The sequence below is a fragment of the Psammomys obesus genome, unplaced genomic scaffold, assembly GCF_907164565.1.
Source record: "Psammomys obesus unplaced genomic scaffold, mPsaObe1.curated_primary_1811, whole genome shotgun sequence".
In the NCBI taxonomy this organism is placed as follows: domain Eukaryota; kingdom Metazoa; phylum Chordata; class Mammalia; order Rodentia; family Muridae; genus Psammomys; species Psammomys obesus.
This window is the reverse complement of record NW_026591497.1, coordinates 1,891,292-1,902,781: the sequence shown is the minus strand read 5'-3', so window position 1 is coordinate 1,902,781 and position 11,490 is coordinate 1,891,292. Positions and strand designations below refer to the sequence as shown.

The following is an 11,490-nucleotide window of genomic DNA, read 5'->3' as shown; positions in this document are numbered from 1 at the left end:
TGACCTCTTCTGCCTCTGAGGCAGACAAAACCTCAAGCTAGAGGAGCACGGCCCCCCCCACAACCACACCCCAGGATCCTGGCAGGCTGGGGCGTGCCACCACTGATGCATTAAATAGGGCATGGCTGATCTGGCTCTGCACTTGTCAGGAGGGCCAGGCCCAGCCCAGCACTTGGCGTCTTAATTGGGCGTCTGAGAGCACCCTGCACACTTCCACTTCCAGCCAGGCTCCCGTAGGCCCATTAAGGTGCAAACATTCCTTTGTTGGCTGACAAGCAGCGTCCCATCCAAGGCTCCCGGGCCAGGCTAAGTGATGTTTTCTTAAGGAAGACACGAGATTAGCCTCTGCTAAAGCCTCAGCATAATGCAAGGCCCTGCCCCTCACTGTCAGGGCTGTCTCCCCTTGCAGTGACTGACAGGCGCTCCCCACCCATCAAGCTTCAATGTGGAGGATTAGCCAAAACCAGTCCTCAAGCTGAGGGCCACAGTGGAAACTTAAGGAGGCGAGTGACATTCAGTTCAGAGACAGAAAACTTCCAACAACCCTGCCAAACCCCACCCTCCTATTCTTGACCCTTGCTGGAGCTAGGCCACCCTTGCTTCAAGATGTACGTGGAGACCTCAGGAAGAAAGCCCACACCTTGGCAGAAGGTCCAGGAGGGATCCCTAGAAAGAGGTCTTCAGACCTGAGCCAGCAGCTGAAGGGATGATGAGGATGATGAGGAGATGCTGCGTCCTACTAGGGACCAGAATGGTCAGATCAGGGTAAGGTCAGGTCAGGGTTGTTCTTCTCAATGGCTGCTGGGAACTCTAAGACACTGAGGCACCATGTATTAAGGTGCTGGTGGTAGCAGATCCTGATTGGAAGCTACTATCAAGTGACATTGGGCAATCCTGGGGACACCACAAGCAGACATGCTTTAGTAAAACACCCTCTTTATTGTCACTCCAGAAATGCCAGGGGCTCAAACCTGGGCAGCCCACAATGGGGTTTCTGCCCAGGCTGTCATCATCTGACGCTGGGAGTATGAGAAGGGTGGCCAGAGGATGGAGGTGCAGAGTCATCCCTGCAGGGCACACGCCAGCTATGCAGCCACAGGCGATCCAGCCACATCTTCCGGAATCCCTGAGGAGGCAGCAGGCTTCCAGTCCTGCCAATAACAGGTGGGGGTCAGCACAGGCCAACCCTCACACTAGCCTAGCCATGTCACCCAAAACCACACGAGATCATTGAGATTGGAAATAAGCACTTGAAGAGAGTCCCGCCCACCCACCCAGAGAGATCACTGCTGCTGTGATAAAAATGTATACTGAGCTCTTAATTAAAAACCTGGAAGGTATAATATTTTGGTAAGAACTTCCTAGCTTCCTTAGAGGGGTCCTCGTTGTCAAGTGCAGCCCTGGCCTGCGAAGCTGTGATGGAGCAGGTGTGAGAATGCCCAGACAAGGCCCCTGCAAGCTTCTCCACCCACTGGATGTGGGAGAGCCACTGCTGGTGCTCAGAGCAAACAGGGCATCTTGAGGAGGAAAGGACTCTATAGCCTCCTCTACTTCCCGTGAGTAGAGTGGCTACCAAGGGCCCCAGACCAAAAAGGGTGACAGCCAAGAGATATCCAGGATGGGCTGTGGCTTGCAGATCAAGGACTGGGTTTTCTTGAGAACACTGTGAGACTAAGAGGTGACACTGCAGGGGCAGGAGGCCCTCGGCAACTTCTTCCTCAGAAGAGGACTACAATGGCTGGTAATGCTCTGCGACTTCTGACCACCCACTCGCCAGCCTGGCTCTACGCAGCTAGAGCAGAGCCATGTGTGTGGCGTCCAGTCGGCCGTGCACAAGGCAGCATCTCCACCTTCTGGGCAAGAAGGAAATGCACCAACACTTGGGCTTGCTGTGGGGACAAACGGCACACAGGGAGCAGCCCCTGACACTGCCAGAACACATGCTGTGTGAGCCCAGCCTCTTGACACCCCTGCATGTGGGGAAGAGCAATGACCAGGCAGGCAGGGATCTTATGATGTCCTTCAGGGGCTGGATCCTTGGTGGCTGCCCCTCAGCCCTGTTTCTGGGCCACCATGGCCTGACCAAAGGGCAGAACTTAACTGTTCTAGATAGCCTCACCATGTACCTGGCATCATTCCTAACATGGTGGCTCCCTCTCTTCTCAAACCTGCTCACCTGGATCCAGGTGTCTGAGGAGCCTTGTACCAGGCACGTGGCATGGCATGTGCCCTCAGCTTGGCAGGGATGGTGACTTAACCTCAGCAACCAGTCACAACAGGCTCCAGGCCCGAGCGCTTGGAGATGTGCAGCTTGACCACCTCCTCAGAGCAGGTGGGGTGGATCCCTACAGTCTGCATCACCTGGGCATACGAAGCTCCACATCTGCACACATCAAGAGGAGAATGGTAAGTGGTGAGCATGGGGAGGGCTGTCCTTGGAAGGCCTCAGAAGGTCTTCCTTACGAAGTCAGTACTAAGACTATCAGCCTATGCTAGACTGCCTGCTGCCTCCAGCAAACACCCACCATCCACCACTGCCAAGTCACTACCCACCACAGGCCCTCCCTCTCCAACCTTTCCTTGGCTGCTATCCTGGCCACTTTGCTCTCCAGTCCTAAATGCCCCTTCCTCAAGGCCTGCTCTATCACTGTCAAGGTATGGCAGGACTGTGGCCCACACCCACCCATCCACCCAGCTCTTCTGCTCAGAAATCTACATGTGGACACACGGCACCCAAGCACAAGGCTGGAGATTGGCTGTTCTGTGGATGGCATTTTGTCTACTCAAAGGGCAGGAAGGGAGGTCATCTAGCCCAGCATAGCCACTGGTTCTGTGAGAACAGCCTTCACTGCCAGCCTATCCCTTGGCCTCTGCCCAGAAGCCCCGGCCCAGCTGCCAAAGGTCTACAGATAAGTGACTGCTTCGATATTCCAGGTGCACCTGCACCGATGCACACCCTCAGTGAGTACACTCTATCTCCTTGACGTGCACATGGACGCTTATGGGTGCCCTGCAGAGCACAGGTGGCACAGAGTTGGAACCAGCAGCTTTCCTAATGTGCAGGCCCTGTGCAATGAGGGGTTTGGCAGGTACATGACCCATGTGAACAACAGGTGCCTGCTCTTCAGATACAGTCAGGAGCTCCCAGGGGACACTCCAAGGCCTCCTGACTGTGTCTGAGCACTCCAGCAGCATGTCCAAACCTTCAGTATCTCTGTCTACAGACACTAGAGAACCACCATGCTATACATATACAATCACAACCAAAATCTGGAATTTTAATAACATGGCCAAATGAGTGAGGCTGACTCCAAGCCTTGAGTGTATGGCTGAGTCCTGGGCCAAGGCTGTAGGAGGATTTTTGTTTAGTGTGTATGCATGGGTATATGTATGTAGCATGTACATATATTCATGGTACTGGGGGATAGAACCCTGGAGGAAACAGAGGTGAGAAGGCATAGGGTAAGGGGGACAGGAGGAGAGAGTGTTGACATCCAGGTCCCCAGTGGGCTGGGAGCTTATGAGTGTGGCCAAGCACTGGGCCTTGGGGCCTCAGGCCTACCTGGCCTACAGGTGTATTAAGGCAATGACTGGTGACAAAGTTCTCCCAGGCATGGGCCATAGGTCCCATGTGAGCCCCTGTGTGGGAGTGCATATCTGTAGTCTTTGGGAGATTACGGTGGAGCAGTCAACATGGAAGTCAGTAGAGTGCCAGCATAATCACTAGGTAGGACCTGTGGGCCAGTGTGGCCCTCTCCTGAACATTCTGCTGAAGCTGATGGATGCAAGGTGTGGATGATGCTAAGCAGGGCATCCGCAACGCCAGCTTATCGTGGAGGTCCTGGGACTAAGGACACAGGGTTGTCCAGAGTACATTCCCATTCACTGTTCTGCATGCAAATTCATTGCCCAGACAATTCAGTTTCTGCAAGAATTTCTGAAAGTCTTTTAAATGGCAGCAGCCTCTTTTTATAATATTGATTTCCTTAATATACAATGAGCTCTTTTAATCCAATAATTGTAGTTTAAACACTAAAATACAGACAGTTCACAGGAAATACAAACAAAAATGAACAGTAGAAGGCTGGAGGAATGAGGCCTCAACCTCACTCATTTGGCTGTGTCCCAGGGCTGCAGCCATCCCTGCTTAGGACCCTGCTTTGGCTAGAGAAAGTCCCTCTCCTGCTGTGTCTGCCATATCTGAGGTAGGCTCAAGGATGCGTGCTGCAGACAGGTACAGACTCCCTTCCCACCAAAGTGTGCACCCAGCAGCTTCCACGACTGTCAAAACAACTAACGCAAACTGCCGTCAAATCACAGACAGAAGCAGATACAGTTCAAAGTGGCCAAGATTATACTTACTTGATCCCCAGAGCAAATCCCTGAGTGACTTCTCCAGCGTTGGGGCCAAGGAAGTGCAGGCCCAGCACCTGCTGTGGGGGTTCCCGCATGCAAACCATCTGAAAGCCACAGTGGTTTTTTACTCTCACTTAGCCACAGGAGACCCACCCAACCATAGGGACCTGCTATGTCCCATCTCTGTAGCCCTCAGAGGTTTCCATCTGTGGTAGTGAGTGCTGACTGTCAATTTGATAGAATCTAGAATTACCCAGAAGACAAACTCCGTCAGGAAATCTCTACATTGGCTTGATTGTGGTGGGGAGAGCCATGGTCACTGTGGGCTGCACCGTCCCATGGGCCAGGGTCCAGACTGCATGAGAGAGACTGTGAGCTGAGCACCAGCATCTATCTCTTTGCTTCTTATCTGCAGACACAGCAAGCAGCTGCTTCAGGCTCCTGCCACCATGCCTTCCCTCATACTGTGAGTCACAACAAGCCCTTCCTGCCTGCCTTCCTTCCTTAAGTCTCTTTTGCAGGTGCTTTGCCACATGGGGAAAGTGGCTAATATTCCTGCTCTGCCCTGTGGATATCAGAGCACTCCCTATAGTTGCTGGCTTTTTCCAACCTAGTCCCAGCACACCCTACACCTGGCTCCTAAGCATACTCACCTTTATGTAGCACTGTGAAGCATCCCGATCCGCCACCGTGAACTCCAGTGGCTTATAATATGCATGGTAAACCTGAGTGACAAGACACCAGCACAGAATCAGTGGCCATGCCCAAGACAGTTCTACAGTCTTGGATCCAACAGAAAAAGCACTGGGAAGGCAGGATTCTCAGGGACCCAAAGCCACTCATGTGACTTAAGGGAATGTAGAAACAGCTCGGCTGTTTGTAGGGAGTGTGTCCTCTCTGTTCAGGCAGCCCGTAGCCATAGCCAGGTAGTCCGCAGACAGACTCTCTCCCACCAGTCTGAGAACCCCCATTGAACAACAACAGGACAGTATGTACTGGATGCTGAGGTGCCACTAGTCATGATGCAACCCGGAGCCCTTGGTGTGAGCCATGTGGGCATCCCCAAGAGGTAGATGTTGGGTACATAGATCCAGGCCTCCCGATGATTAGTGCAGACTGGACAGGGAGGCCTCAGGCAAGGTGCTGGTGTGAGAGTGCCCACTCTACCCACACAAACAGGAATGGCTCTCAGATGGCTGCCTGGCCTCCCTGAGACACCCTGTTGCTAGCTTGGTCTGAACTTCAGCTAAGAGGAGAGGCTGGGGCAGGGTTGTGGAGGGGCAGGGCAGGCCCCAGCCTCCCCGGAGCTCTGGGACAAGGCCTTTCAGCACCCATGAAGGGCTTGACAGTATGTTCAGGGCTGAAGTCATATAAAAAATGAGCAGGGCCCCACATGTGCTACACAGCCATTATTAATTAATAGGGCTTCAGAGAATATTGTTCTAAGCAAGACAGAACTGAAGAAAAAACAAACAAGAATGTTTGGCCGTTCGACATCATGAAACATAAAACATTATAAAATGCTATGAACACATGTCCCAGTGTACTTATGATGAATCTAACAAAAATAGCAAATAAAGTGCTGGGAAGGCAGACCTGTCAGGCCTCTCCGTGATGGAGGGGCCCGGGTACATGGAGCAGGCAGACTCTACAGCCTAGTGACCTGGGCCTCATGGCCTGCAAGCTGCAGCTACAGGAAGTCCCACAGCAAAATCCTCTGGCTTCCACTGCCTGGCAGCTCTCAAGGCTCCCAGGCACCTCAGCCACTTCTGAAGGTACCCCAGGGCATAGTCAGCCTGCTGCCACAGACTCCCCAGATCAGCTGCAAGCCCTGGAAGAGCTTGGGAAGAGGACAGAATTTAAGCTGGGAGTGTGGGTGTCTTGCTCATTGGAAATCCCAGGATAGTCACAGGAAGGTGGAGGTGCAGGTGGCTAGGAGTGGGCCAGCCGAGGCAAGAGGGTGGAGTAGGTTAAGGGAGACTCCTACCATAAGAATTATAGAGAGCCCTACAGAGCAGCAGCAGGCCCCAAGACCTTCTGTTATAAGCTCTCTGCATGCTGAAGCAGAATGGGCACCAGATGCCGGAGGCTCTGGCGGTAATGTGAGGGACCTCAGCAGTGCTTCTAGAGTATACACAGTTGGGGGTGGTTGGAGGCTGCCAGTTCATAAGACCTCAGAGGAAGGCAGCAGTCAGGGGCCCTGCCAGGGTAGCAGGTGGACACGAATGGGACCAGAGAAATGAAGCTTGGCCACACACTGAAGCTGCCAGAGGCTTCTGACTCCCCTTGTTTCTGTTGCTGCTCTTCAATACTCCTGTGAAGGCCCCACACTATGCCCTGCCAAAAGCAGCCCCTAAGAAGTAGCCCCTGTTGACCAGACCTCCAATCCATGGAGGGGCACTTTGGAGAGTGGCTATCCAGGTCCTCTTGTTGGCAGTTTCCTACCTCTATGTGCTCCTGGCCATGGAGAGCCACAGCCGCCTCCTCAGACAACCCCACGCAGCCATACTCCAGTGGTGTAAAGACAGTTGTGGGAACCTGGAAAGCAGGTCTGGAATCAGATATGCCTTTTGCTCGACCCTCCCTCCCCTAGTTGAAATTACATCTCCTGAGTGACAACTGAGCAGTAATCCAAGGCCAGACCCAGCCACACAGCACAGCACCCAGCAGAGCAGATGGTCACTTACTGTTCCTGGGCTGGACCAGGAGCCACAACACATACATCTGCCAGGCATAGCACCACTACCCACACTGGCACAGACTTTTCTCTGTAAAAGTGGGTTCATCAGTGTGAACCAATCACACTGATGTGCTGGTCTTATGACAGAGCTCAAAAGATCCTGTTCATAGTTCCCAGTGACTAAGGATCTGGCTCATGGCCCCAAGGACTGTACTCGCCTGCTCACGTACAAGCATGAACTCACATACTTATATGTGTGTGCACACACACCCATGCACATACATCCGTGTACATGCATGGATATATATGTGTGCATATATACACCATACACATACAGGCACATAGCTGTAAATGCCCCTTCACCCAGGAGAACAAGCCAAGCCTCTCCTAGGCTGGATTTGGGTCCTTTAAAGGAGCTCACGTTGCTGTAATCCATTAAGGCTGAGGATTTCCCGAAGAGCCGCTGAGCCAGAAGTTTTCCTGCCTTGATAGCTGTGGGTGTCAGCTCAGGCCGTCCCTGAGGGAAGAACACAACAGCGCTGTACTCAGGAGCCTGTGCAGATGCCTCACCTCTACCCGTCCACCTTCCTAGTGAGTGGCTCCCTGCTGAAGATTCGCAACAAGACAGTGAAGCTGTGAAGACCTCCAGGTCTGCAGCATGCAAGGCTGCACTTCCCATAGTGACAATCCCAGGATCCCTATGGATTTGCTTGGTGCCACTGTCTTCTCTCCATCCCACTTCAGGGACATTGCCAGTTACCATCGTTTTCTCCAAACAGGAAATGAGTGGCTGGGTATAGCCCCACCACCTTCACTTACACAGGCTTCTCTCTGAACCCGTCACACTGATGATCTCAGAGTGCTGATCCCATGACAGAGCTCAAAAGAAATCCCGCCCATGTTCCCAGTGACTCAGGGTCTGGTTCATATGGCCCCAAGCATGTCACGTGCTCCTGACATGTACGTCAGTGCCACTCCACAGGAGACCCTTCTGTCTCAGGGTGCACCTTGCCTGGGGTGTTCCTGCTTGCAGAAGCCCAGGCCCCTGTCACCTCTGCAGCAGGAAATGAAGATGCTATTTGGCATTCCAGAAATGAGTAGAGATCTACAGAGATAAATTCCGCTTCCCGCCTGGGCATTCCATCAGGCCTGAGTAACCCAGGAAACATCCCCACACAGCACACTGTTCCCCATTAAACGACATCAGTGCTTCACCCTGGGGCTCTCTGTAGGCGCTGGCCTGACCTGACTGCAGGAGTATTAACTGCACTGCTTGCAATCATCTTTTAAACTGTGTACTGACTCTGTAAAATAAAGAAGGCTTTCATGCTGGTGGTAACACAACACTGGACCCTCGGGTGCACAGAGACACTTCTGAGAGAACACAGATGTAGTGCTCACAAGATTGACTTGACCTATAGTCAGAGCCTCCAAATCAACCATGAGCAGAGCAACCACACTGGCCAGGTCCATGGCCTGGACCGCAATTAGATAGTGCTATGAGGGGTGAGAGAGATGGCTCAGAGCACTGGTTGCTCTTCCAGAGACCTGGGTTCCAGCATCCACATGACAGCTAAGAACTGTTTGTAACTTCGTTTCCAGGGGATCTGATGCCCTCTTTTGGGTTCCATGTACACCAGGCACACGTGGTACACAGACATGCATGCAAGCAAAGCACCCATATGTTGAAAAAAAAAAAAAAAGTTTAGAGGGTGAAATGACCAAGAAGGTGTAGGGCTGGACAGCAAGCCCCATGGAGTTTTTCCTGCAGTCCTCCTTGGAACTACCCTCCGTGTGGCCTTGTGCCTGTGGGAATCTGGCACCTGTGGCAGCTGTGGGAATCTGGCACCTCTTAGGGAGTCGTGTGTTCCTGAACTTCAGTCACAGGGCCTGATGGGCCCTTGTACAGTGGCTACATGCCTCATATCTGAGCATGGTCACAATGGTAGGGGCCCCTCTGGTGCATCAAAGACCCCAGGAGGAGTTCTACTTGGGACCTACTAGGCTCAAACGCTGGCTCCAGCTGACTCCACGTTCCTCTCTCCAAAGGGAGCTGAGGTGGGGCAGCCATCTTCACACTCCAGAAGGCATGGGTGCAAGGTGCCCTTGCCTAGGTGCTATGCTCCCAACCAGAACCTTCAGTCATTCACCCCACAATCCCTCTACAGCAATAGCAACGAGCCAACACCTGAAGTAGTTCACCAGCTTGTCTCTTCCACAGGGTATGACCCTGCAGGGTCCCTAATGCCCCTGGTGACTGGTTATGTTCAACACTCATGGCAGGAACACACTAGGGCGAGCTGAACAGTATCCCCCCACCAAAAAAAAAAAAAAAAACTGCTTAGAACTCGGAACTTAGGTTTATTTGGACATGGGGTTATGTATATCATTGGATTTACACAGGCCTTAAGTCTGACAAAGGACAATCTGTAAGGGACAAAGTAGGGCATAAAGCACCTGGAGGAGACTGTCAGTGATGATAGCACAGAGCTGGGATCCAAGGAACACTCAGGCCCAGCCTGGCGGAGGCAGGAAGTAACCTCCTAGAAGGTACTGAGGAGTACAGCTCTGCCTATACTCAGATTTGGCTTCAGGCCTCCAAGAGTGAGTGTTCTATGCTCCTGAATTTGTGGTGGCACAAACCACTTGTTGTAGCCGCTCCAGGACAGAAACATACTCATGGAAGATAGAGAAGGTCTCAGCATAGAGACAAGAGGACCAGGGGACTCTGGGAGCATCTATCAGCATGTCTAAGCGAAGGCCTCCTGAGCAACTTCCCTGTGAGGCATCAGGATGATTCAGTGCGTGCTACTTCTGAGGCTAAGGAAACATGGACAGGACTGATTGTGAAGGAGAGGAGTGGTGGCTGGATGTTTCTCAAGCCAGGGCTTCACCACGGAGGTGCTGTGGGCCATGATCTCCACGGAAGAGCAGGAAGCAGGGGGACACTGAGGAAGTGTTCACAGCCACAGGTCTAGTCAGCAGAAATGGAGTACAGAGCACTAATACCTTCCCCACACTGAGCCCCTCACCCAAGAAAGACCAGAGAGGGAACTGAGCCTCGGGCTACCATTGTGATCATGCTCAGATATGAGGCATGTAGCCACTGTACAAGGGCCCATCAGGCCCTGTGACTGAAGGGGAACTGTGGCAAGGACAGGGCCAGATGGCCTGAACTAAGACTGGCTCTCCCGTGGTGTAAGACTTCTCCAAGATCATGCCCAGGAACAGCTAACTCTGTGTAGAGCTAGGATTATTTTTTTTTTTTTTTAAGTTTTAAGAATTATTTTGTGTATGGTGTTTTGCCTGAATGTATGTCTGTGTACTCCAGATGTGTGCTTGGTACCCAAGGAGGCCAGAAAATGGTGTCAGATACCCTGGAGCTGAAGTTACAGATGGTTGTGAGCTGGGGATCCAGGTGCCCTGGAAGAGCAGCCAGTGCTCTAAACCGCTCAGCCATCTCTCCAGCACCCTGTATTAAACTGCCTCATCCTGAGCCTCCCAGAGAGGCAAAGCATTAGAAGGAGCAGAGGCCAGTGCTCAATCCTTCCCAGGATGCACCTGACCAGGATCCTGTGATTGGTGCTCTGGGTTTAGAGAGAGAGACACGTGTCTTTCCTACATCACGCTCATCTCTAGGCCCAGCTGAAACAGGTAAGTGAGAGCACAGAACTAGGAGTTTCCAGTGGCTCAGGTTGGCCAGACAGATGTGGAGCATACCTCAGCAACATCTCCAATGGCATAGATGTGGGGGACAGAGGTGGCCTCCTGGGCATCCACAATAATCTTCTGACTCTCAGGGTTGGTATTCACACCAGCCTTTTCTAGATTTAGATTTCTGGTTTCTGGAACTCTCCCTTGAGGAAAGATAGAGAAAGTTGAAAGATTTAGGTTAGCAGTTTTGACATGAGTTCCTTCTATTTAAAATATTTCAACCAGATGTAGTAGAAGGCACATGGAATCTGAGCTCTTGGAAGGCTGAGGCAGGAGGATAACAAGTTCAAGACCAGCCTGGGCTACATAGACACTCTACCTAAAAAAACAGGGCTGGCTGGGCATGGTGACAAAAGCCTTTGATCCCAGCACTGGGGAGGCAGACACAGATGAATCTCTGAGCTTGAGGCTGGCATTGTCTACATAGAGAGCTCCAGGATGGCTGGTCTAATAGTGAGCTCCAAGACAGCCAGGGCTAAGTAGCAAGCTCTGGGACAACCAAGGCTACACAGAGAAACCATGTTTCCCAAACAAGGGTGAGGCTATAGATCAGCATCAGACCAAGTATAAACAAGGTTCTGGTTTGAGTCCCTATACAATAAATATATCTATCTATTGATTGATATCAATCTATCAATAAATCATCTAACACCGGGTGGTGGCGGCACACGCCTTTAATCCCAGTACTTAGGAGGCAGAGGCAGTATAGAACTGGCCTAGACAACATAACAAGACTATTC

General features: G+C 52.0%; 1 protein-coding gene across 5 annotated transcripts in view; it reads right to left on the bottom strand.

The window, feature by feature from the left end:
• Positions 1-919: 919 nt before the first annotated feature.
• Positions 920-11,490, bottom strand: part of Txnrd2 (thioredoxin reductase 2) — a 46,849-nt gene continuing 36,278 nt past the window's right edge. For 4 of the 5 annotated variants that reach the window (XM_055610311.1, XM_055610312.1, XM_055610315.1 and 1 more), the window contains exons 12-18: positions 10,757-10,893; positions 7,458-7,553; positions 6,802-6,894; positions 5,010-5,081; positions 4,363-4,460; positions 2,177-2,383; positions 920-1,151 (exon numbers count right to left, since the gene is read on the bottom strand). In XM_055610311.1, coding sequence (XP_055466286.1) covers positions 2,260-2,383; positions 4,363-4,460; positions 5,010-5,081; positions 6,802-6,894; positions 7,458-7,553; positions 10,757-10,893 — 620 coding nt within the window. In that variant the 3' untranslated portion in view covers positions 920-1,151; positions 2,177-2,259. Of the gene's footprint in view, positions 1,152-2,176; positions 2,384-4,362; positions 4,461-4,609; positions 4,766-5,009; positions 5,082-6,801; positions 6,895-7,457; positions 7,554-10,756; positions 10,894-11,490 lie in introns of those variants that run through there. The other variant, XM_055610313.1, reaches the window with a different exon arrangement.